Source organism: Microcaecilia unicolor, chromosome 1, assembly GCF_901765095.1.
Source record: "Microcaecilia unicolor chromosome 1, aMicUni1.1, whole genome shotgun sequence".
NCBI lineage: Eukaryota > Metazoa > Chordata > Amphibia > Gymnophiona > Siphonopidae > Microcaecilia > Microcaecilia unicolor.
The window spans coordinates 551,070,540-551,093,309 of record NC_044031.1 but is presented as its reverse complement, the minus strand read 5'-3'; the positions used below and the strand labels follow the sequence as shown (position 1 = coordinate 551,093,309).

The 22,770-nt window shown below is 44.2% G+C and overlaps 1 protein-coding gene across 1 annotated transcript in view; it reads left to right on the top strand.

Annotated features, from left to right (window-relative positions):
• Positions 1-22,770, top strand: part of RNF19A (ring finger protein 19A, RBR E3 ubiquitin protein ligase) — a 104,896-nt gene that overhangs the window by 11,117 nt on the left and 71,009 nt on the right. The window contains exons 3-5 of the mRNA XM_030217305.1: positions 8,195-8,403; positions 13,480-13,624; positions 21,410-21,572. Coding sequence (XP_030073165.1) covers positions 8,195-8,403; positions 13,480-13,624; positions 21,410-21,572 — 517 coding nt within the window. The remainder of the gene's footprint in view (positions 1-8,194; positions 8,404-13,479; positions 13,625-21,409; positions 21,573-22,770) is intronic.

Here is a 22,770-nt window from a genome sequence, read left to right as displayed (position 1 = left end):
GTTTCAGCATCCCCGGTTTCAACAACGTTCCTCCTTTCAAGGTGGTAAGCGGCCCTCGGGCGCTTCAGTGTGTCAGGGAGTGGGTGAATGCTCTTCCCAATGATAGAGCACTGGTCTGCTCTTCAGGGATCAAGATAGGGGGTCGGCAGACTCTCTTCTACGAAGAGTGGCCAAAGATACTTCCGACTAGTGGGTTTTAGATATTATCAGAGATTGTTACAAACTCAGATTCGCTTCATCCTTAGGCAAGATTTTCTTGGAGTCCTGATGCACCACGGACACCAAGTGAGAGGTCTTAGTTACCTTGCAGTCTCTGGTGGAGCTGGGGGAAGTGGTGTCCATACCTCCTCTTGAAACTTTCATGGGTCAGTATTCCATTTATTTCATGGTGCCTTGAAAGGGGGCTCCTTCCGACCCATGCTTCTGAGTGGGGATCTTTCTTGCCCTGAAACAAGCCACTAGACTACCAGGGTGACTTCAGGTATGTGCGGGGAGGGAAAGCATAGGTTGGTTACCCTTATGGTTCCGGAGAAACCCCTGAGGACCCTTGTCCATCCCCTGCGGGATTTCCGCTGTCCCCACTCCTGTGCAGCTCTTTAATTCGGATCCCTTTTTGGCGTATGGTAGGGCTGTTGATAGGTGACCTTTAGAGAAATTAACGTTTTCCCCTGCTGTGATTTCTACCCTGCTTCATTCCAGCAAGTCTTCTACGTTCCTGGCTCATGTCAGGGTCTGATGTGTGTTTGAAACCTGGTGTGGGGAATGGTCCCTTTCTCCCTGGAGGGCTCAGATTCCCGATGTTTTAGGCTTTCTATAGCAGGGCCTGGAACAGAGGCTGACCTTGGAGCTCCCTGAGGGTCCAGGTGGCTGTGTTGCCCAGCTTTCGGGGGAAGGTGAAGGGCATCTCTCTGCCTTTTGCATAGAGAGGTGGATCGGTTTCTGTAGGGAGTGGCACATCTGCATCCCCCTCTCCGTTCTTTCTTTCCTTCTTGGCACTTCAGTCTGGTCCTCCAGGCACTGTCCAAGGCTCCATTCAAGCCAATGCGCTTGGCTTCCTTCAAGGATCTTACCCTCAAGATGGTGTTTTTGGCCCTGTTGTGTCAGGATCCCTATCTCTCCATCTCAGAGGATTCTGGGTCTTTGCGAACAGTTCCATCTTTTCTTCTGAAGGTGGTGTCTCCGTTCCATGTGAATCAGGGGGTTTGTTTGCCCTCTTTTGTGGGGCAGGGATCATCGCCAGAGGAACGGAGACGTCACAAGCTGGACGAATGAAAGACGTTGCTCTGGTACCTCAAGGAGACTAATGAGTATAGTGTCTTGGGCCACCTTTTTTACTTTTTCCATGGCGTTCGGAAGTATGAGGTGGCTTCGATGGCCTCCATTGTGAGGTGGATTAAGGCAGCTCTTGAGGCCCCTTATATGGGAAGTTCTCTGCTCGGGGTTCTGGGTGTGCTTTGTGTTCCCTTTCAGTTCATTGGACAAATGGGGGAGAAAAAAAGGACCAATTTATAATTCAGATTGGCAGCTATATGGGGCTCCTGTGAGATGGCTGTTCCCTGGTATATGCAGGTAATGAGTGCCACTCTGTGGTGATTTGCTCGCTTGTTTTATCATTGTGCAATGGTTGATGGGGCTGGGTGCATACTGTTGTTCCAGGGAGCACCACAGTTAATGCTGTGATGTCTGTGATAGAATTCGGTCTTCTCTACCTCATCTTGTAAGAGGGGATAACAACCCATTCAGAACAGTGTCACTGACTAAAGGAAAGTAAATTATCAGGTAAGATGTAACTTCTCCTTTTGAGTGATAACTGCTGGGCTGGCCAGTCATTTGTAAAGTTAACTTAATTGCAGAGTTGTAGCGTTTCTAATCTTGCTAACAATATGCTCATAAACCAGGGTTACAAAAAAGATTGAATGTCCCAAAGTGTTAGTGTATGAAAGCAGTACATTTGCATTTGGAGCGTATGTAGTTGCAATTGGTAATTGATAGAAATGAAATGAACTTTTTTTCTTTCTAAAGCATTTCTTAGCATCTAGCTACACTCTTCTTGTTTTTTTTTAATCTTTTTTTTTCAATTTTATTTATAATTTTATGCAGTAACATTTACAAAACAGGCATCATTGTCACAATTATCCAACTTAGTAATACAAAGTCTTTCTTCTTACAATATCTTAGAACTCTTAACATATCCTATAATTTGTTCCTCCCTCCCTTCACTATCCTCCCCCCCCCCAATCCTAAGGTGGTGGTAATAGTAAATCTCTCAACTGCTCATACAGTTGCCATATTTTCTGGAACAATTGAATATGCCCCCTCCTCAGAGCTGTCAATTTAGACATCTGGTGTATATAGTCCACCTTGTGCAGTACCCGTTGCATAGATGGGACCTCCAACTGCTTCCAGGCCCGTGCTAGTGCCAGCTTGGCTGCCACAAAAAAATTGTATAGCTAGCTTATGAGCCTGCACCCGACTTTCCTTGGGCCGAGAATGCAACAAACAATATTCCACTTGTCGGGGATATCCCCCCTTACAGTGGGGGAAATAAGTATTTGATCCCTTGCTGATTTTGTAAGTTTGCCCACTGACAAAGACATGAGCAGCCCATAATTGAAGGGTAGGTTATTGGTAACAGTGAGAGATAGCACATCACAAATTAAATCCGGAAAATCACATTGTGGAAAGTATATGAATTTATTTGCATTCTGCAGAGGGAAATAAGTATTTAATCCCTCTGGCAAACAAGACCTAATACTTGGTGGCAAAACCCTTGTTGGCAAGCACAGCGGTCAGACGTCTTCTGTAGTTGATGATGAGGTTTGCACACATGTCAGGAGGAATTTTGGTCCACTCCTCTTTGCAGATCATCTCTAAATCATTAAGAGTTCTGAGCAGTCGCTTGGCAACTCGCAGCTTCAGCTCCCTCCATAAGTTTTCAATGGGATTAAGGTCTGGTGACTGGCTAGGCCACTCCATGACCCTAATGTGCTTCTTCCTGAGCCACTCCTTTGTTGCCTTGGCTGTATGTTTTGGGTCATTGTCGTGCTGGAAGACCCAGCCACGACCCATTTTTAAGGCCCTGGCGGAGGGAAGGAGGTTGTCACTCAGAATTGTACGGTACATGGCCCCATCCATTCTCCCGTTGATGTGGTGAAGTAGTCCTGTGCCCTTAGCAGAGAAACACCCCCAAAACATAACATTTCCACCTCCATGCTTGACAGTGGGGACGGTGTTCTTTGGGTCATAGGCAGCATTTCTCTTCCTCCAAACACGGCGAGTTGAGTTCATGCCAAAGAGCTCAATTTTTGTCTCATCTGACCACAGCACCTTCTCCCAATCACTCTCGGCATCATCCAGGTGTTCACTGGCAAACTTCAGGCGGGCCGTCACATGTGCCTTCCGGAGCAGGGGGACCTTGCGGGCACTGCAGGATTGCAATCCGTTATGTCGTAATGTGTTACCAATGGTTTTCGTGGTGACAGTGGTCCCAGCTGCCTTGAGATCATTGACAAGTTCCCCCCTTGTAGTTGTAGGCTGATTTCTAACCTTCCTCATGATCAAGGATACCCCACGAGGTGAGATTTTGCGTGGAGCCCCAGATCTTTGTCGATTGACAGTCATTTTGTACTTCTTCCATTTTCTTACTATGGCACCAACAGTTGTCTCCTTCTCGCCCAGCGTCTTACTGATGGTTTTGTAGCCCATTCCAGCCTTGTGCAGGTGTATGATCTTGGCCCTGACATCCTTAGACAGCTCCTTGCTCTTGGCCATTTTGTAGAGGTTAGAGTCTGACTGATTCACTGAGTCTGTGGACAGGTGTCTTTCATACAGGTGACCATTGCCGACAGCTGTCTGTCATGCAGGTAACGGGTTGATTTGGAGCATCTACCTGGTCTGTAGGGGCCAGATCTCTTACTGGTTGGTGGGGGATCAAATACTTATTTCCCTCTGCAGAATGCAAATAAATTCATATACTTTCCACAATGTGATTTTCCGGATTTAATTTGTGATGTGCTATCTCTCACTGTTACCAATAACCTACCCTTCAATTATGGGCTGCTCATGTCTTTGTCAGTGGGCAAACTTACAAAATCAGCAAGGGATCAAATACTTATTTCCCCCACTGTACCTAGCGTGTTAACCAACTCCAACACCTGAACTCAGAATGTCTGTACCTTTGGGCACTCCCACCATATGTGCATGAATGTTCCCCATTCTCCACACTCTCTCCAGCAGTCTGCTGAAACCTTTGGGTAGATCTTGTGTAGCCTATCTGACGTATAATATCACCTATATCCATTTTCGACCAGTGGCTGGGTGATTGATGGCTCGGCCACCACTCCGCCCTGAAACTTTTTTGAAGTACTTCTTCCCACCTTCCAGTGTAATACCCCTGTGGAGTATAGAGCAGCAGCAACGCAAAAAACACCAAGCTTCTTTTACATCAGAAAAAGTAATTTGTTCTCCCTTCCACCATATCTTAAGAACATCTGGATACAGCATTGCCACTTGTATTTCATGTAAATTTAAGCAGCATTTCACCTCTCCAAACATCATACACTTCTTGTCATACTCCGCACTATAATCCTGAAACAGCCAAATACGAATGTCTTTAAATTTTAAGGGACCGTCTTTTTGAGCCCATTGCAGTATTAGCTCCTTCTGTCTGAAATTGATCAGCTTAAGCAACAAAGGTCTCGGCTTTGACCCTGGTGGTGGTGGCTGCCGAGGTACTCTATGCGCCCGTTCCACCACGATGTCTCCCAGGAGGGCCGGGGAGGCAAATAGATCCTGTAACAGTTTCTGAACAGATTCCACTGTATTATTCCCCTCCTGCCCTTCAGGAATTCCCAATACTCTCAGATTTGACTGTCTGGACCGGTTTTTGAGATCAGCGAACAGGAAGCTATCACCATTGGTGGCTGGAGCAGGACCTAGGGTCTTCACATGGCATCAGGCAGAAGATAGCAGGTGGCCACCTGCTGAATATGGACAGCTGGTGCATGATCCAGTCACTCCCTGGGGGGGGGGGGGGGTGTCTGGCAGAAGTAAACAGTTTTTTTCCTCAGTGTAGGCAGCTGGAGCAGGACCCAGAGGCTTCTGGGGGCATCAACAGGAGGAAGCTTTTGCATCAGTCTGGGTAACGGGCTTTTTTGTAGCACTAAACATGTACATAGCAGCCTATTAAAACTGAGCATATGTTTGAGGGATGGCAAATCTTTTGCAGTACATCAGGAAGCTCTCTAAGGCACAGTGGTTTAGCAGATCTCTCAACTTTGTCTCCTAATAGACCTGGTATACCGGTTGCAAAAAGGATTTATCAAACTGGCTTGCTTGCTTCATGTATACAATTCTGCTATGAACAAGTGGATGCTCCTCTTGGCTCCGAAGTTGAGTCTCATCAAATTAGAGCTTCAGTGACAGTGGCTCTATCTGCCTCACTAGATATCATCTACAGAGCAGCTATGTGACCTTACTTTCCTACTTTTACTGCACATTATTGTTTACACTAGGCTTTAGCATCGGGTAATCTGTCCCTGAGCTAACTCTAGTGATGGACTATGTGGCTGCTCTAAAGACTAAAACAATTTGAAACGAGCAGCCCTAAGCTTGGAAGTTGCCCATATGTGCTCACCTCAATCCTGCATGTCAACAGAAAAAGTAGTGTTGCTCACCTGAAACAGCTGTTTTCTGTAGACAGCAAGTTTGATGAGGTAGAGTCCCTTCCACCTTCCCAAGAGTTGCCTCTGTTTTTAAGCTGTGGAACTGTTGCTGAGGGAACTACTGTATGTGGGAAAGGCTCCATTTTCTCAGAACTTTTCAATAAGTTCTGAGCTCTGGGAGAGTATTTCTGTCCCAGTTGCATCAGATGACATGAGAATAATCATACTGTGGCAGACCTATGGTCCATCTAGTCCAGTATCTTGTTTCCAACAGTGGCCAATCCAGGTCACAAGTACCTGGCAAGATCCTAAGTGATAGCAAGATTGCATGCTAAGAATCCCAGGGACAGTGGACTTTTCCTCCAGGAACTTGTCGAAACCTTTTTTTTTTTTTTTTTAAACAGAGATACACTAACCACTGTTACCACATCCACTGGCAAAGAGTTCCAAAGCTTAACTATTCGTTGAGTGAAAACATATTTCCTCCTATTTGTTTTAAAAGTTTACCATGTAGTTTCATTGAGAGTCCTCTAGTCTTATTACTTCTTGAAAGAATAAACAACCAATTCATGTTTACCCATTTTGCACCACTTGGAGTTTTGTAGACATTTATCATATTCCCACCCCAGTCTTTTTTTCCAAGCTAAGAGTCTTAACCTCTTAAGTGTTTCCTCGTGTGAGAGGAGTTTCATCCCTTTAATTTATTTATTTGTTACATTTGTATCCCACATTTTCCCACCTATTTGCAGGCTCAGTGTGGCTTACATAGTACCGTAGATGCGTTCGCAGACTCCGGTGTTTAATCATTTTGATCGCACTTCCTTGAACATTCTCTAATTCTGCTTTCTTTTTTGAGATGGGGAGACCAGAATTGTATACATTACTCAAGGTGAGATCGCACCATGGAGAGATACAGATGCATTTATAGTATTCTGTGTCTCTTCTATCTAACCAACTCTGTAAGGTTTCATCTTAGTGTAGTCCTCACCTAGCTAATGAGAGTTTCTTTTAAGCCTCTGGATATCTGTCATCTGAAGTTTTTGACCTGGCAAATTGTGTTTCTGGTGGCGGTCACTTCAGCTCGCAGTCAGTGAGCTCCAGGCCCTGGTAGCTCATCCATAGTATATTAAATTTCATCACAACAGAATAGTCCGCTGCACACAGTCTTAAGTTCCTTCCTTAGGTCATCAGCTCGTACGCAGTGAGACACTACTAGAACTTTCTTCTTCACTTGCTAGTCAGCGTCCATACCATGCTCCTTCGGATGACGTTACCCAGATGTGAGAGTAATTGGCCTGCTGTCTTCAGGGAGCACCAGCTGCAGGTATGTATCTTTGCTTTCTCAAAAGACAAGCAGGCCGATTATTCTCACATACCCTTTCCTATAATAATAGTCCTTGAGGATCGGTGCATTAGCTCGGTTTAGGGCTTTCTAGCTCTAAATCTTATGAGAGGAAATAGTTGGTCATTTTGTGTTTCTGCTGGATACCTCAGCCAATATGTGTATGTTGATGAACAGTTTTGGTTCTCGGATCCTTTTCCTTACATAAGTAATGCCACACTGGGAAAAGACCAAGGGTCCATCGAGCCCAGCATCCTGTCCACGACAGCGGCCAATCCAGGCCAAGGGCACCTGGCGAGCTTCCCAAACGTACAAACATTCTTTACATGTTATTCTGGAATTGTGGATTTGTCTAATACTAAGGATCCACTAAACAGTAGCTTCTGAACTGTATAATTTTATTTATCTTTTGTATTGTGTTTTTATTTTCTTTACTTTGAAGCTTTGAGAGGACCAAGTTTATCTATCTGAATAAATGAAATGATCTTATCTGTTGATGGTAGAGGAAAAGGAATACCCTGATTGGGAGGGGTGTGGAAATGGCAATATAAAATCCTATATTGCTGCATGAAGTGGCTTCCAAGTTCTTTCTCAACAAGGTGTTAGATCTGGAGTAATGAAATAGCTAACCCAAACTCTAGATGAAAATGGAATCGTTGATCTACTATGTTAAAGAATCCCTATGTTCTACTTGTATGTGTTGATGCAGTTATGAGTGCTGTCACAGAAAGTTTTTGTGGATGTGGTATAAATATACAATGCTTTCTGTCTATCTCCAATCTTTCTGCTGCTTATGGTTGTGGCATGCAAATTGCAAAAATGTATTCAGCAATAAAAGAATAAATCTTTATTTTTGAATCCACTTTTGTTTTATGTTGGTACATGACCATACTATATATCTATATTTGGTGTAACAAGTTTCATTTGCATTTTTAAGTCATTGTACATTCAACAGGTGGTTTGTTCTCCATAACACAAATAAGTTGTTAGCAATACTATACACAAAATGCTATTCAGATTTTTTGGGAAGTGGGAATTATGTATTTGGGATGAACGATTTCAAGTCCAGTGCACAATCAGTAGCGATCAGTATATCAGAATAAGGGGGAAAAAATCATTATTTTTGTGGTTAGTGCTAAATGAATTGAAAGGTGATCTGACAAACTTATCTTCTTTTAATCTTTTCAAGGTATGCTGTGATAGCCTTTGGCTGTGCTAGCTGTCCTAAATTAACTTGTGGCCGTGAAGGATGTGGCACAGAGTTTTGTTATCACTGTAAACAGATTTGGCATCCCAACCAGACCTGTGATGCAGCTCGACAAGAGAGAGCACAGAGTTTGCGCCTACGAACGATTCGCTCTTCATCTATTAGCTATAGTCAAGAGTCTGGAGCAGCAGGTACTTCTATTAATCTGTTGTCTATATTTTTCTTTTGGTGGTATTCATTACCTAAGAACCATTTCTGGGTAATGACATTAACCATTACCTTTTGTTTAGTCATTTCAAGAAGTTTTATAATGTCGTTTGTTTCCTTAGCATCAGGACTGTACCATCCTGAACTAGCAGGTGTTATTACCTTCTGCCAGCATATGATGGTAGAGAAATTGATCTTGTCATCCATACCAGGCCAATCCAGAACAAGTGGGTGTTGTGTTTGTCAGCCAGCAGATGGAGACAGAAAAGGAAAGTAGTTCTGTATGATTCAACTTTTAAGGGTATTGTGTAGCCATAGAATGCTTAGTATTTTTATGGATGGTAGATGGACCTTGCAGCTTCTAGCTGGTGCTTCTCAGCCAGCTCCTGACCCAGTTGTGTACCTTGATGTCAGTTGAGCAAGGGGATTCTTTCGTTGATGCAGTCCTGAAGCAGGTAGTGCTGAGTCCCTCCCTCCCTCCCCACCTCCCTCAGGCAAATTATTCTGATGTTTTCCTGCGGTGGGAATGCCACTTGATAGTACCAAGTTCCTCACTCCCTCCTCCTTCACTCTTTCCTTTACTTTGAATGTTTAAATAAAACCGGTTTTATTCTGGTTTCTGAAACACGGAGCTTCATATTGCCTTTTATAAGGTAAGTTATCTTTAACCAGCATTGAGCCATATTTCGTATAACTTGGGTTTTCTGTAGCCTTCCTTCAATCCTGTATTTGTTTTATAGCTCTTCAGCATTTCTAGTCCATTCTGGTTCCAACTGGAATAAAGAGGACAGGAATCCTCCTTGTCCTGAGCTATTTTGGCGCCTTTGTTTTTGGTGTCCCAAGTGCTAAGGAAATTTCAGCGAACGAAAGCGCCTTCAGTGGTACATTCAGTACTCTCTGGTTTCTGCAGATTAATAAAAATAAAATCATCGTTTTATTTTAGTCTCCTTATTTGTTTCCTCAAGCTCAGCTTATCTCTTTGCGCTTTTGGTTCTAGTGCATGAGGCGTTTTCCTTTATTGGTGATCTGGCAGCAATTTTTCCCCTTATATTCATTACAGATTAGAGTCCATTTTCCAGCAGCCTAAGTTGTTTAATTAAACTAATTTGCTGTCTGTAGTCAGCCATTGGCACTTCATCTGATAATATATATTTCTTAGCTGCATTATCTGCATGTGGTTTGTAATTCTAAGACAGTTGCATTGCAACTGTGGGTACCAAAGAGGTTTTGATGGGGTATGTACCTTCCTCAATTCAGCTACTTGCGTAGACTGTACAGTCCTCTGTTTCCCACATGCATTAAAGCTGGAAATGTTGCCACCTTTAAGAAGAAAAAAAAACAACTCATAAGAGACTCTCACAGTTGCTCCTCTAAGTTTTCTTTTCACTGTTCTTCTCATTTTGTCATAGTTTCCTTTTTTAAAGTTAAACGCTAACGTATTTGATTTCCTATGTATACTTATTTCAAAGCTAATATCAAATCCGATCATATTTATGATCACTGTTATCAAACGGCCCCAGCACCATTACCTCCCGCACCAGATCATGCGCTCCACTAAGGACTAGGTCTAGAAGTTTTCCTTCTCTCGTCGGTTCCTGTACCAGCTTCTCCATAAAGCTGTCCTTGATTTCATCGAGGAATTTTACCAAATTTCTGAAAAGAGTACAAGTTAACTAGTTATAACATTCTTGTGTGTTTTTCTTTTATATTTCTACCACATACTGTATCTTTTCTCCAATTTTTTTCATAACTTATTCTTAATTTTTTACTTTAAACATGAACAACCTTAATAGACAAATAGGCACCTAGAAGTCAATTTCAATCTTAGAGTTCTTAGAAGCCTATAAATAAGTGTAATGGTAACATAATTCATTTTGGAATAAGAAAATACCTTAAATTCTGTTAACTAAAACACTGTTTTGTTTGTTTTAGAAGTGAAATTTATCAGTCCTTCAGATAATATTTGGTTATATCACATGTTGCTGCTTAAGCTCACGTGGGAAGCCTTTAATAGAAGGAATCATAGAACAAAAGTAATTTGCACTTAGACTAGGCTTCTAAGTGTGCTAATCCATTTTTCCAAAGTCTAAATTTTGAGAGAAACTGAGATGGTAGCCCAAATTGTTAGCACGTCACACTAAAAGCTGCTCTTTCAAAATCTTTGCCTCCTGCTTAAAATTTAAATCAGTAGAACAAATCCTTTGATAACTCAAGAACTGAGATATTAGACCTGGACTAGCTGTAATATTTACATAAATATATATGTATTGCCACACTGGAACAGACTAAAGGTCCATCAAACCGAGCATACTGTTTCCAACAGTGGCCAATCCCGGTCACAAATACCTGGCAAGATCCTAAAAAAGTTCAATACATTTTATGCTGCTTATCCCAGAAATAAGCAGTGGATTTTCCCCAAGTCATTTTAATAATGGTCTGTGGGCTTTTCCTTTAGAAAGCCGTCCAAACCTTTTTTGAACCCCGCTAAGCCTTTGCCACATTCTCTGGCAACAAATTCCAGAGTTTAATTACACGTTGAGTGAAGAAAACATTTCTCTGATTCGTTTTAAATGTACTACTTTGTAGCTTCATCGCATGCCTCCCTAGTCCTAGTATTTTTGGAAAGAGTGAACAAATGATTCACATCTGCCCATTCCACTCCACTCATTATTTTATAGACCTCTATCATATTTCCCCTCAGCTGTCTTTTCTCCAAGCTGAAGAGCCCTAGCCGCTTCAACCATTCCTCATAGGGAAGTCTTCCCATCCCCTTTATCATTTTCGTCGCCCTTCTCTGTACCTTTTCTAATTCCATTATATCTTTTTTGAGATGCGGTGACCAGAATTGAACACAGTGTTTGAGGTGCGGTCACACAATGGAGCGATACAAAGGCATTATAACGTTCTCATTTTTGTTTTACATTCCTTTCCTAATACCTAACATTCTATTTGTTTTCTTAGCCGCTGTTGTGTTGTTCAAAGTTTGGTCTTGGTGTGTTTGGACTACGCAATGCCCTGTACATTGGTATGTCATCTTTGAGTATTAGGGCATTGCAAGTGGTCCAAAATGCAGCACTAAGAATGGGTGTGACAAAGGTTTTTCATGTAACACCAGTGCTTAAAAAAATTACATTGGCTGCCTGTTCCTCGTAGGATTCAATTCAAAGACAGTTATACATCAGGTACTGTTTGCTGCTGCTGCTCCACTATATCTGAAACATATGTTGACTGTTTAACATCCAAGACGTAAATTTTGATCAGAGGCTGCTATGAGACTTTCAACAGACATGGTACTTAATCTTCAGTATGCAGAAACACGAGCTATGGCCTTTGTTCCTGCAGGGATAACACTGTGGAACATACTGACAGGTTGGCTTTGGAACTGTAGTAGTGTACTACAGTTTAAGAAATTGTTGAAGACAAAATGTTTTGTTTCAACCTTTTTTTAATTATGAAGATTGAACTGTTATGGTTTGATTTGTTTTTAGTCTTTGTGATATAGGTGGTATAGACATATTTAAAATAATAATAATAATATGTGGTTATATCTGTGTACGGCTCTTAAGGACCAGAATAAACAATCTCTGTCCCCATGGTGAATTTTTTGTCACACCCTGCCTTCCCCCACTTGACTTTCCTCTTCTCCTCTGTATCCTTTCACCTGCTGCCCCGTTCCCCCTCCCCCCCCCCCCAAACTTCCTCACCTCTTGTAAATCAGGAGGTTGGTAATGTGGGGACTATGAGAGATGTTCGGTTCCTGTAACTTTTTCATTCCACCCCTTACTCTCCATTGCTTCCTTTTAAGAAAGAAAGCATACAGGAAGGAAGAGGTGAAAAAGTTGAGGAGATTTGTCTTCCTCTGTGTTGCTAGTTTTATGGTTACATTCCTTTGACAGTCGGGTGGGAGACACAGGTCATGTGTCCAGTACAAGGAGCTATGCTGGCTACTAGGGCTGCACTTTAATCGCAGTTAACTCTGCGGTTAAATCATTAATAATGATTTTTTTAAAACTAATCACATTGCAGTGTCTCCTGTCTCCTCCATACATCTCTTCTGCTTTCTTCCTCCAGTGACAGCATTGCACATATGCTGTCTGGTCTGAAGCTTTCCCTCTGACCTGTCCCACCCAGGCAGAATCATGAAATGATGTCTGAGGAGGTGGGACAGGTCAGAGGAAAGCTTTGGAGTAGGATAAGCAGAAGACCACCTTTAAGAAAAAACAGTGGGGGTATTGGGGGGGAGGGGAGATGGATGCTGAACCCTGGATGGAGAGAAAAGTGTGAGCTTCAGACCCACAAGTAGAACTGGAAGGGTTACTGATAGAAGCTATGACTGAGGCAGTGAGCTCCAGAAGCCATGAGAAGGGCTTTGTGCTGCTCACCAAGTTTGTGTTTCTGCTCATGGAGGTGGAGGGGAGGGAGGTAGGAAGGAGGGAAGAGAGAGATAATGGACCTGGGCAAGAGAAGAAGAAGCGAAGGTTGAGAGAGGGAGAGATGTTGGATTTGGGGGTGGGGAGGAGGGAGATTATCAGCCCTTAAGGGAAGGGGGATGGGATTTGATATATCACCTTTCTGTGGTTACAGTCAAAGCAGTTAACATATGCACAGGTACTTATTTTATACCTAGGCAATAGAGGATTAAGTGACTTGCCCAGAGTCGCAAGGAGCTGCAGTAGGAAATAAATAAATTGAACGCCTTTAATTGTGCGATTAATCACAATAAAAACATCCTTCTTTTTTCTTCCTGTTACGTTATTCCTGAAAGTCATCCTAATTTTGGGCCTGTCCTAGTCCCACCCAAAACACTCTTCTAACTTGCCCCCTTGCTATTTGGATAAACTACAGTGAAAATATCCAAATTCTGCCTTTCGAAAATTGCGATTGGACATTCTCAGCAGATGGACTTCTTTGACAATTTTGAGAAGTCTATCTGCTTTGAAAATGAGCGCCAAAGTAGATTAAAGAAGACTTGTAACTTCAATTGAACATCAGCTATGCATCTTGCTGGAATATGGGTCTTGTTTGGACACAAAATGACTATATAATTTTATTTTAAACAGCTGATGATATCAAGCCATGCCCACGATGTGCTGCCTACATAATAAAGATGAACGATGGAAGTTGTAACCACATGACTTGTGCTGTCTGTGGTTGTGAATTCTGTTGGCTTTGTATGAAAGAAATCTCCGATTTGCATTATTTAAGGTAAGCTTAAGGATTAGGAGCCATAACCCACACGTTGCTGTGAAATGCCAAGTGTGTCAGCAGTTTTCCTTTGCACGATCCTCTGATTGTTCTTTACAAGTTTGTCAATCTTTCTTATGTGAGTTTTATCCATTGCTGTCAGGGGTTGTCCACTTTGTTTTTGGTTAAACAAATCCGTCCTTCCCTGTCCACAACCTCTACATTGGCCCATCAATGCACAATCATCACCATAAACAATCTGCATGCAGTGGTGAATTTCAGTTAGAGAGACTCCTTCAACAGTCAAAGTAACTCATGGCACGTTACTTACATTTTACCAAGCTCACTGCATGCTTTCATTTCATAAAGTATTGTAAAACAGCCTCTTCACACAAACGGTTCTCAAGAACTGAAGTGAACAAGAGATTTAAAAAAAAAAAAAAAAAGTGAATACGTGTAGTGCTGCCATTTATTGATGACTTATGGAAGTGGCGGCATTACTTTTTCATTCAACCCTTGTGTGTATGTGTATATAAAGATGTAGACAGAGAGAAATACTTATAGATATAAAATAAGCAAACAAGTCTTATCTTTTTGTATTCTATCAATCTGATGAATATAGTAAGTTAGTTATCTCTAATCTTTTCTCTCTCAACCTGCTTCTATAAAAATCTGATTCATTGATTCAATAAATCATTAAGGATCAATCAACTCCACAGAATGTCTAATTTTCTCTGAGGATGGGTGATGTCTTCTGGTGGAGCCCAATGCAGATGCCGACTAGCTAAGAGTAGAATTTTCTAGCAAGGTCCTACTGCGCATGCATGGGTGCTTTCCCGCCTGATACGCGAGTGTATGTCCCGCACATCTCAGCGCGGCATGAGTTCTTCAGTTTTTTTTTTTCAGCACCTTCTTGTTTGATCCCTTCATCATTTTGTTCTTTCCCTTCGTTAGTTTTTTTTTTGGCCTTTTTAAGTTTTCTTTATTTTTTTGTGACCAGCTAGCCCTGTTCGGCCGGAGCCCTGACCTCGATTTGGCCACTGCCCCAGTTTCGGTCAAAATTGAAGAGTTTTTTGGCCTTGATTCTTTATTTTTCAATGTCTTGGAAGACCCCCCCCCCCCCCCCCCAGTAGCTTCAAGAGGTGTAATTGGGTTGTTTCCATTAGGGACTTGCACTCATGGTGCATCAGGTGCTTTGGACCTGAACATGACCCTAATATTTGGTCTCATTGTTTGAAAATGTAGTTAAGGACATAGAGCATGTCAGGCCCAACAGGAGAAACTTTTTGGCTCCTTGCAGTCTGGTCCATCGGCATTGGCACTGGAAGCATCAACCTTGATGGCTGCACAAACATTGACCTCGATGAAACATCGACAGCAGGTCCCAGGACTGGTCAGCATCAGACCCGACACTGAGGAAGTGCTCAGATTTGGCATCATCTTCATCGGCGCCGATAACAGGCCCCTGGACTGGTCAGCATCGTTCCCGACACAGAGGGCGCGCTCGGATTTGGCATCGTCCTCATCTGTGCTGATATCAGACCCTGGAACTGGTCAGCATCAGACCTGACACTGAGAGCGCGTTCAGATTTGGCATTGTCTTCATTGGTTCCGATAGCAGGCCCCAGGACTGGTCAGCATAGGACCAGGCAGCGAGGGTGCGCTCGGATTTGGCATAGTCTTTATCAGCACCAGAGTATTGCGATGTGCATCAGGGGAAGTCCACAAAATCACAAGCATCAGTCATCCTTGATGCACAGTGCCAGGAACACGGGCATTTGCATCACCGATACCCAAAAAGCGCCAGTACCTAGAGGAGTGTTCCCCTTCTTTGGAAGAGGTACTGGTGCGCAAGCCTCAAAGCAGCCAGGTCCCCATTACCAGTTCAACATCGACGCCTTCTTAGACTGCCTCTCAGCCGGCTCCCCTGTCTTTGCTGATGCCATCCTTCGATGAGCAGTTCCAAGCCATGCTTATGAAGGAACTGGCACAGAGGCTGCAACTGCAGCCTGCTTAGGCATCAATAGTGCTTGTGCGAGCTGCTGATCAGCCCCAGGCTCCTCCCATGTCTGTGCAGACAACCTCAATGCTAGCACCTCGAAGGGTGTCGACTTGAAGCATACAGTACTGCTCTCTACATCGGGGGAGAAAACATCACTGGAGTCGGAGAATAGGGCTGTACCTCGGTGCTCGGTTTCCACTAAGCCAAGGCAGACAGACTCATCAAGCCCACTATGATTATGGGGAAGAGTGTGATTGGGATTGCTCATGGGATTCAGAGAAAGATCCACGTTAATTCTTGGAGCAGGAGTCATATGGAATTCCCTTGGATTCCTCCCCACCTCAAGAGAGACAAAAATTTTCACCTGAGGGTGTCTCACCAGTTTCATGAGGGAGATGGCTTCGGTCATCACTATTAAGTTGGAAACAGGGTAAGAGTCTGGGGCGGAAATGTTGACTCTGCTGAACTACGAGTCTCTGCTTAAGGAAGGGGTCACGGTACCATTGCCCCCTATCCTTAGAGGTGCACTGATGAGGAACTGGGAATTTCCCTTCTCAGTGCAGGTAGTACCAAAGAAGGTGGATACACAATACTATATCTAGAAGGCTCCTGGATTTGACAAAGCCCAGCTGCTGCACCATTTCCTGGTGGTCGAATCTGCCCTCAAATAAGCTATAAGCTCCAGGACTCCTACCTCATCCCCCCAGATAGAGAGGCTCAGACTCTAGATTCATGTGGGAGGAAAGCTTATCAGGCCTGGATGCCCGCATCCAGTTTTATCAGCTCTACCTGAGCTTGTACTTGCAGTCCCTGATCTGCAGTACATTCAGTCTTGCATATTCTCTTCCACAGGAGCATGCTACTAAGCTTGGCCAGTTGGCCAGGAAGCAGCTGGAGTGCAGAAAGTATCTAACCAGGGGCACATAAGATTCTTTTGATATAGTGTCCAGACTCTCTGCCATGGGCGTGGGGATGCGCACTCTCATAGCTGCATGTCTCTGACCTGGAATCAGCCATGGATTTTCTGCCTCGTGCTCTGCCCACAGTCCCAATGCCATCGTCCCTGAACCAATCAACCTCATCCCCAAAAGACCCAGCTGGCTCCCTATTCAAAGTGAAGGACAAGCTTTTGACTGGCTTCAGACGAACATAGCCACACTCCAAGTAACCGTCCTGGATGATCTACAGGTAGTGGAGAGGCTGACTTTTCTCTATCTAAGTTGGCACCTTGTAACCGGTGGGTTCTTCAAATAGTCCATTTGTTACGCTCTTCATTGGTGTCTACCACCACCAAATTGCCCACCAAGAGCATCGACAATCGGCTTTCAGCACAAGCAGGTACTTGTAGAGGAAATCTCTGCCTTTCTACAGGCTAGTGTGGTTGAACCTGTGCCACCGGTGGAGGAAGGGAAGGGATTCTATTCCAGGTACTTCCTTGTGTCCAAGAAAGAGGAGGGAGGGAGGGGATATCACCCTATCCTAGACCTAAGGGCCCTGAACAAATTCCTGGTCAAAGAAAAATTCAATGTTTTCCCTGGGCACCCTCCTACCCATGATTCGGGCAAACGATTGGCTATGCTCTCTAGATTTAAAGGATGCCTATACTCACATTTCAATACTTCCCATTCACAGGAGGTATCTCAGATTTTGAATAGGGAAACAGCACTTTCAGTATCACATACTGCGCTTTTGGTCTTGCGTTGGCTCCCAGAGTGTTCACCAAATGTCTAGCCGTCGTAGCAGCATACTTCCGCAGACAGGGAGTGTATATGTTTCCCTATCTGGATGATTGGCTGGTCGAGAGCACATCTCAGGAAGGGGTGACAGAGGGGCTCATTTTCAAAGCACTTAGCCTTCCAAAGTTCCATAGGTTTCTATGAAACTTTGGAAGGCTACGTGCTTTGAAAATATGCCTCAGAGTCAATTAGCCTAACTATTTGAGTGTTGGAGCTACTAGAGTTTGTCATAAACTACCTTAAGTCCCACCTTCTCCCAGTCCAGCGATTGGAATTCATTGGAGCCCTGCTCGATACAGTACAGGCTCAGACTTTTCTACCGTAAGCAAGAGCAGAGACTTTATCGATTCTAGCCTTACAAGTCTGAAGCAGCAGGTAGGTCACATATCAGCAAGTGTTGAGATTGATGGGCCATATTGCTTCAAGGGTGCATATCACACTCATGGCATGTCTCCATTTGAAAAAGGCCCAGTGGACATTAGGCTCCCTGTTGTCTCAGAAGGCTGGGAACCTAATGAATGTTATCCAGATTTTTCCAGAGTTGACTCGTTCCTTGTCTGGTGGACAGTTCAGATGAATTTGTCTGTGGGACTACCATTCCAGATTTCACCTCCTCAGAAGGTGCTAACAATGGATGCATTCAACCTGGGATGGGGAGCTCATGTGGATGGGCTTCATACCCAGGAAACTTGGTCAGCTCAGGAAACAGAACTTCACATCAACCTCCTCAAGCTGAGTCTCTTTGGAATGCTCTAAAGGCTTTCAGAGGTCGGCTACAGAACCAAATTATACTGATTCAAACAACCAGGTTGCAATATTTTATGTGAACAAGCAACAGAATCCTACCCCTTGTGTCTGGAAGCAGTGGGGATTTGGCAGTGGGCCCTCCTTTATGGAATGGATCTTCGAGCCCCATATCTTCCAGAAAAAGACAATTGCCTGGCAGATAGACTGAGCAGAATTCTGCAGCCGCACTAGTGGTCTCGCAATATTAGCGTAGCCCACAAGATCTTATGAGACTGGAGCACCCCCTCAGTAGATCTCTTTTCCATTCACCTGAACAGCAAGGTTCCTCAGTTCTACTGTAGGCTCACATCACATGGCATACTAGCATCAGATCCCTTTCTTCTACATTGGGACGAAGACCTGCTGTATGCATATCCTCCCATAAGAGAAGACTTTGCTGAAACTTCAGCAGGACTGCAGAACTATGATCCTAATCACTCCTTACTGGCCGAGGCAGATCTGGTTCTCACTACTTCTAGAGTTATCCTCCGAAGATCTGTGGAGATCGGAATGTTTTCCGACTGTCATCACGCAAAAAGAGGGGTCTCTTCTGTATGTTCACAACTATGGAACTCACTACCAAACATTATGAAAACAAAGCACAACCTAACAATCTTTTGGAAATTATTAAAAGCCAATTTGTTCAATGAGGCATATCACAATGACCCAACCTAAACACCAGAAACACACAATACAACGAAACCCAAACAAGAACTGGACAAAACTTAACCCTTCCTCCTGACTACCCAATGTACCCCATCACTTACTGATCCTTAATGCAAATACCACTCTGTATTTCATACCCAATGTACTCTATCACTTATTGATCCTTAATGCAATTACCACTCTGTATTTCTCATACCGGAACTGGTGATCGCCATCACGGTATCATGTAAGCCACATTGAGCCTGCAAATAGGTGGGAAAATGTGGGATACAAATGCAACAAATAAATAAAATAAATCCCATCCTCCATTCCCTGGCCTTCACAGCCTGAATGTTGAGGGCATAGAATTTGAATCCTTGGGTCTATCTGAGGGTGTCTTCCACATCTTGCTGGCTTACAGGAAAGATTCCACTAAGAGATGGTGTTCATGTAAGTGGAGGAGGTTTGCTGTCTGGTGTGAGAGCAAGGCCTTAGATCCTCTCACCTGCCCTATACAAAAACTGCTTAAATACCTCTTACACCTTTCTGAGACTGGTTTGAAAACCAACTCTCTGAGTTCATTTCAGTGCAATTAGTGCCTATCACCTTGTAGGAGGTAAGCCTATCTCTGTACAGCCTCTAGTTGGTTTGTTAACAAATTCCTTTCAAAACCTCCAACCGTGTCATGGGATCTCACCCAGCTGATGAAAGCTCCTTTTGAGTCGCTTGATTTCCTGTCAACTGAAGTATTTGACTTGGAAAGTTGTATTTCTAGTGGTGGTCACTTCAGCTCACAGGGTCAGTGAGCTTCAAGCCCTAGTAGCTGATCCACCGTTCACCACAATAGAGCAGTTCTCCATATGCACCCTAAGTTCCTTCCTAAGGTAGTTTCGAAGTTTCATGTTAATCAGTCAATCGTTCTGCCAAACTTTTTCCCAAAACTGCATGCCCATCGTGGTGAGTGTGTGCTGCATACCTTGGACTGCAAACAAGCCTTAGCCTTCTATTTGGAGTGGACTAAAGCCCATAGACAGTTCACACAGCTCTTTGTTTCCTTTGACCTGAACTGGATGGGGGTTGCTATCGCCAAACACTCAATTTCCAGTTGGCTAGCAGATTGCACTTCCTTTACCTGTGCCCAAGCTGGGCTGACTCTAGAGGGTCATGTCAAGGCTTATAATGTCAGATTTATGGCTGTGTTAGTAGCCCACTTGAGATCAACCTCCATAGAGGAGATTTGCAAAGCTGTAATGTGATCATCTGTCCACACATTCACATCGCTTACTGCCTTGAGTGGGATACCCAACATGACAGCCGGTTGGGTCAGACAGTTCTGCAGAATTTGTTTCGTGTCTAGAATCCTTTCCCTTTGCTTAACCTATCCTCACCAGTCTTTGTTCTCTTCTTGTCTTCCTCCCTTCACTCTGTCTCCCCCTCTCAGCTATTCTCTATCAGTCTCTTTCCATACCCAGCCCATCTCCATCAGTCTGGCTTTACTACCCTGTAGCTTTTATCCACTAGGCCTTTTCACACTAGTCTCTCCCCAGCTAACTCCACTAGTCTTTCTCTCCACCAGTGTCTGTCTGTATTTCCCCCCACCCCCTGAAACAGTTTCCAGCATGCTTTCCCCACCACTTCCCTTCTTCCTTACCTAGTAATGCTACTTTTTTATCACAACACCAGCATGGTCTGTCTACTCCTCTCCCAAGCCTTATGACCTTTCCCCTCCTTACCAGCCTCGGGGTGGGGGCAATCTGTCTTCCCTAACCTATGCACATCTTCTTTCATCACCATTTCTCTTTCTCAATATAGATACTGCCATTCTGGCTCTTGAGTGTTCCTGCTTGTAGCCCATATTGTGTCCATCCATCTTACCCCCCTGTATCTAATGAATAGACTGCTTGAGGGATGGGTTTTTTTTTTTAACTTTTTCTTTCTCTACCATTTTTCTATGGACCACTGTGTTGGGAACAAGTGCTCTAAATCATACTGAAAGTCAACCTCATTTTTTCTAACTAGTTGACACCCAGTGAAATTCACCTGAATATCTTGTTCATTCACAATGGCCACCAGCTAAGTGCCCCTCTCTCCAGGTCTCTTTCAGGACCAAGCTCCATCCCAACATTCAGATCCTCCCCCCACCCCCATCCGCTTGGACCAGAGCAACCTCTTTTTAGCATTTTATATGTGGTACTCTGGCTTCCTTCAACCCTATGACTCTGTTCCAGTCCACCAGCCTTTGATTTTGTGGTCCCATGGCTCTGATTGCTTGCAGACATGCATTGTGAAACTAATAGGCCCATTTCCACTGAAGTATTGCTGTGTAGTATGCATGTGAATGCAGTCTATTCTCAACACACCCCACATTACCTTTATCTCTCTATGGATAATATAGTTATTGATGATGATCTTCTTTTACAAGGTTGACTTACTGTTGCTTTCTTGTTTTATAAACCTTGTGAATTTACTGACACTGTAAAACTGAACAGAATTTTTTGAGACATTGCGTAAAAAAATGAAATTAAAGGAAATATTAAGACTAATTGAATGGTGATTTTAATTGAATATTCTTTTTAATTTTGTTTAGAGTTTTTTTATGAAAAAAATGTTTATTTACTTAAATATCTTTCCTATTAGCCCATCTGGTTGTACATTTTGGGGCAAAAAGCCATGGAGCCGGAAAAAGAAAATATTATGGCAACTTGGGACACTTGTTGGTGCACCTGTGGGAATTGCATTAATTGCTGGGATTGCTATTCCCGCTATGATTATCGGCATTCCTGTGTATGTGGGACGTAAGGTAAAGTACTTGCATTTCATGACAGTTTAACTTAAATTAAAAATAATACATATATTACAACAATCTGATACTGTACTAAAGTCACCAAAATGTAGTGTTTGGTTGAGGAAAGGTGAGAAATACGATTACCAAATATAAATGTATTCACTTCTTCAAACAATCTACTATAATAAAACGCACCTCCAACGTTCTGAAGCTGACTCCGTGGCTTCAGGTTCGTAAGTCTGTTACGGTGTCACATCTCTCTATGCCCCGCCCTCGTGTCGAAACGTATGACGTCGAGGGCGGAAACGTATGACGTCAAGGGGCAAGGGTGGGCCCCGCCCCCGCCCCCGCCCTCACGTCAAAATGTTATGATGTCGAGGGTGGGTAAGAAAAACATAGGAGGACTGACTGACGCTCCATTCGCAAGGCAAGCTGACTCCGTGGGCGGCCAGGGCTTTCAAGAATGCCACCGCTTCGACTGGGTGGCTGGAGGGGGGGAGGGCAGGGGACAGAGGATAATCACGGGGTGCCTGCAGAGAGGGCACGGGACACACGACAATCGCAGGGTGGCTGGAGGGGGGACAGGGGAGAGAGCATAATCGCTGGGTGACTGGGGGGGGGGCAGGTGATACAAGAGAATCGCTGGGTGGCTGGAGGGGGGGGCAAGGGAGACAGGAAAATAGCTGGGTGGCTGGAAGGGGGGCAGGGCACAGCACAATCGCTGGGTGGCTGAGGGGAGCAGGGGAAACAGCATAATCGCTGGGTGGCAGGAGGGGGGCAGGGGAGAGAGCAGAATCACTGCATGGCTCGAGGGGGGGCAGGGGATACGGGACAATTGCTGGGTGGCTGGCAGGGGAGAGGAGAATAGCTAGAGGGGGGCAGCGCAGAGAACACAATCGCTGGGTGGCTGAAGGGGGCAGGGGAGAGAATAATCGCTGGGTGGCTGGAGGGGGGGGGGCAAGGGAGAGCATAATCGCTGGATGGCTGGAGGGGGGGCAGGGGAGAGACAATAATCGCTGGGTGACTGGAGGGGGGGCAAGGGAGAGAGCATAATTGCTGGGTGGCTGGAGGGGGGCAAGGGAGAGAGAACAATTGCTGCATGGCTCTAGGGGAGGCAGGGGATACAGGAGAATCGCTGGGTGGCTCTAGGGGAGGCAGGGGATACAGGAGAATCGCTGGGTGGCTGGAGGGGGGGCAGGGGAGACAGGAAAAT